General features: G+C 49.1%; 1 protein-coding gene across 1 annotated transcript; it reads left to right on the top strand.

Moving 5' to 3' along the window:
• The first annotated feature begins 1962 nt into the window (after nucleotides 1-1962).
• Nucleotides 1963-4250, top strand: LOC133908848 (histone-lysine N-methyltransferase SUVR3). The gene is made up of 2 exons (XM_062351030.1): nucleotides 1963-2625; nucleotides 3707-4250. The coding sequence occupies exons 1-2, from the start codon at nucleotides 1998-2000 to the stop codon at nucleotides 4093-4095; spliced, it is 1017 nt and encodes a 338-aa protein (XP_062207014.1). The 5' UTR covers nucleotides 1963-1997; the 3' UTR covers nucleotides 4096-4250.

A 4250-nucleotide genomic window follows, 5' to 3' on the forward strand; every position in this document is an offset into this window, starting at 1 on the left:
ACCATCCGCATCCTAATGGAGAGGTTTGCCCAGCTCCCGGGCATTCTGATGGAGAGGACATCAGAGGATGTGGCAAACGCGGCAAAGGCCGCGTCGGCATACATCCTCAAGTGCTACCTCAACCGCAACCCCCAGTTCAACCTCGAGACCGTCCGGGAAGGGATCGCGACAGCAGGTCCCATAGGAGCGGAAAGGCTGGAAGAGGAGTGCCAAGGGCCGGTGGATTACGTGGGGTCCATCTTTCGGGTGGAGACCATCGAGGAAGCCGGTGAAGAGGAGTAAACCTCGAATTGTAATTTGGGCATGTATCTTGTTTGAATGAGGCTTTCAATTTCTTTGATGAGCCTGTGTCGCTGTTGTGGTCGTAGGGTCCCTGAATTGACCGAACCACCTATCTGCTTTGAGCCCCTGACCACGCCTGTAGACAGAGTGCGGTCAGAGACGTCCGGGCAATCTTCTCGCTCCGAGCCCCCGACCACGTTTACTCACTACTTCACTGACCAACGCAGTCGGGAAGCGGTGGCCGAGTGCGAGCTTGGGTTCGAGGTCGAGCGAGAGATCCTACAGAGTGACCTCCGAGGTGCGTCGGTCTTACCACCACTCAATCACATGTAGTCATAGGCCAGCCAAGCGAGGCTCGACCAGCTGACCCCTGTGAGGTTCGCGACCTGTTTGCTTGGTCAGCTTGTCGGGAGGAGCTGCTCGTGGCGCGGAGAGACCTGGAGCGGATGACCAGAGAGAGCGACCAGTGACGAGAATAGTTCTATGACCGCCTCAGCTGGGCTTTACACCCTTCGACTCGTTGCTGCGGTCCGCCGGCATTCAGTTTCACCTAACTCCTAGAGACACTGTGACTGGTTACGTCGATTGGTTTTTAGCAGCCTCCGAGAGGTCGGCGATCTTGAGTGGAGGGTTCACGAAACAGTCGGCGATCACCTTTTCGAGGTTAGAGTCACCGGCAGAGACTATATCAATAGAAACGGGACTGTCCGGTGCCGTTCGTTCCAAAAAAAGGACTGAATTTCTGTATATAGTCCTAGCTCTTCTGGAAAAAACTGCCGAAGCAAGATGATCCGCCTGATGAACTAAACAATGTTGACTCAAGTCTCAACAATATTCCCAACTCCATCCAAGAGAATGAAACAAATTACGAATCTACCGTGCTATTTCTTGCTTTCATTGTGCATACTGCCTACCATGAAAGTGCTGGAGTTATATAACTTTACGAAACTCAATTTCTGTAGAATCTTAGTAACTGCAGAACTGAAGGCAATTGATCTGCACTTGTTTGGACGCATGGTCGTTTGATGATTCGCTATCTAGTGTTCTGGTGGCTTCGGCCTTCGGGTGGTGCAGAGCTCCGAGCCTTCGAGCTGTTCCCAGCCATGAGATGAAGAACAAATGGTGTGGGTCTCGTCCAGGAAGCAAGACGAGAGGGATGGTGCTAGCAGCTACACGATACTGGTACAAGCTTAGGGATGTCAACGGGGGAGATCCCTGATTTCTCGTAGAAAATTTCTCTATTAGGGGACGGGATAGAGAGATTTCATCCCCGCAAATTCATATGGGGACGGAGACAGGAAGACGCTCTCCGTATCCGCTCTCCACTATATCCTCGATATCACATATATACATATTTTTTTTATATAAATGTATAAACATTACATTACATAGAGTAAATAATAAATTACTCTTATTCTTTTTTTCTAACCTACAATATTTAATCAATTTTGTATTAATTACCCTCGTATACATCAATAAATTATTTATTTATATAACGTACATATTGTTAATATATAAAAATAATCAAATATCACTTAATTTTACATCTCTATTAGGACTGATTCCTATAAATTTTTTATGAGGATAAAGATATGAGAAAATTTTCCCGATAGTTAAATGAGGACAGAAATGGGGAAGCATTCCTGGACAGGAATTGGCCCGTTGCCATCCCTAACAAGCTAGTCTTCCCTTTCTGACGGTCTGACCTGACCGGGATGAGAAACCCAACAACACCCGGCGCCGTCGGCGAGTCGGCGGAGCTGTTCCTGCCGTGGCTGCCGCCGCGGGACCTCGCCGACGCGGCATCCGCCTGCCGCGCCCTGCGCGCAACCGCGTCCGCCGTCACCGCGCGCCGCGCCGCCGACGCGGCGCGCGGACTGGAGCCGGTGCCCATCCCGTTCCACAATCGCGTCGACTCGAAGCCCTACGCCTACTTCCACTACACCCCCTTCTCCCTCATCGTTCCCTCCTCCTCCCCACATGCCCAGCCGTGGGGCTGCGCGTGGGCCCAACCGCCAGGCCCCACCTGGCCCCGCCCCAACCTCGATGGCTTCCCATCGGCCGTGTGCGGGTGCCCGTGCGCCGCGGGGGAGTGCGGCGGCCCCCGGTGCGCGTGCGCCGATGCGGAGGCCGACGCGGCGGGCTCGGGCTCGGGCTCGGAAGCCGGGATCGGGAGCCTCAGGGAGTGCAGCGACGGGTGCGCGTGCGGTCCGTCGTGTGGGAACCGGCGGACGCAGCGCGGCGTCGCGGTGCGGCTGCGCGTCGTGCGCCACCTACAGAAGGGGTGGGGGCTGCACGCCGCCGAGGCCCTCGGCCGCGGGCGGTTTGTGTGCGAGTACGCCGGTAAAGTAGAAATGCGCCCCTCTCTAGTCTCTTTGAGCTTCCTGACCAAACAAAAAATTGATCTATGATCACTCGATTATCAAATGGGCGATGCCGTTATGAACGCACACCAGAATAAGCAAAGCAATGTTTTCTTTTTTTTTTTCATTCTTGCTAAGCGGTGATGCTTCGATGCACATAGGGTTTACCAATCGACATGCTTAGGACTTATCCACCAGATCAGAGAAGAATAGTCTTGCTGTCTTAGTTGATTGTTGGTCATGCCGGTGTTCTCAACATGTCGTATATACAGCCTTATTACTTTTCCACTCGTTTTCGGTTAGTTGGTCATGTACGTGTGCTGCTTTGCATTGGTTAGAAACGGATTTATTTGGAGTACATGCTTATAGGGCAAGCCCTTGTTAGTTGCTATTGTACCTGTGGATTCATGTCAAAAACATTTGCAGTCAGGTAGAATAGTAGCCCTTCAAAAAGGACTAAAAGAATCATGCTTTTTGGGTGTAAGATGCTGCTAAAATAAGTTGACTCATTAATATCTCAAGGAATTCAGACCAATAATAATTTTGTAGTAGAGTTATGGTGCACCAGCACTAAACAAAAATCCTTTGGGGTTTAAGAATTGTTTCTGCGCTACATTAAACTTCGCTATCGGAACAGATTTAATTAAGAAAAGCTCACGGGATCACTGAAGTTCATATGCCCTCCTGTTGTCTTGAAGCTTACTGAGTTTCATGTAATTTCCACACAGCTGTTGGCCTAGTGATTCTTTATGGTTGGTTTATCAGGTTGTTGTAGGATCAAAGAATTGGTTTTGTTTGGTCAGGCGATGCTTATGTTTGGCTCATGTACATATTCGGAAATCAGAATGGCATGCTGAGCATGTTGCTGATTAGTTATTAGTGGAAATATAATATAATGACGGTAGGAATTGCTTGAGGACTGATTTAAACATGTCATCATTTCAAATTACATTTTCATTTTGTTTTCCACAGTTTCAGTTTGCATTGATTTATGACTATGTTGATATTGATAACTAACAGTGGAGCTTACTTTTCTGGTCATATTTATATTTGAATTGTAGGTGAGTTCTTGACAACTGAAGAAGCACGGAGGCGGCAGAAGCTTTATGATGAACTTGCCTCTGTTGGTAAGCTCTCTCCTGCACTCATTGTCATACGAGAGCATCTCCCTTCTGGGAAAGCATGCTTAAGAGTTAACATCGATGCAACAAAAGTGGCCAACGTGGCTCGTTTTATCAACCATTCATGTGATGGAGGCAACTTGCAGCCTGTGTTAGTGAGGAGCTCTGGTTCGTTGCTCCCACGACTCTGCTTCTTTGCTGGCAGAGATATATTGGAAGGAGAAGAGCTCACCTTCAGTTACGGTGATGCTAGAGTTAGGCCGAAGGGTTTGCCGTGCTTTTGTGGAAGCTTGGGGTGTCCCGGTGTACTTCCTTCAGAAGAAACATGAGAGCTGGTGCCATCATTTGTAATGCCTTTCAAACGAGTTTGATTGCGTTACTGCCTTTACAAGAACATTTGCTTCAAGAGAAGTTCCGTTGCACATTCTTTTTGCTCATACCGTAATGTGCGCAACAAAGGCTAATGCAACAGGAAATTTCCACC

This window comes from Phragmites australis, chromosome 2, assembly GCF_958298935.1.
Source record: "Phragmites australis chromosome 2, lpPhrAust1.1, whole genome shotgun sequence".
Classification (NCBI taxonomy): domain Eukaryota; kingdom Viridiplantae; phylum Streptophyta; class Magnoliopsida; order Poales; family Poaceae; genus Phragmites; species Phragmites australis.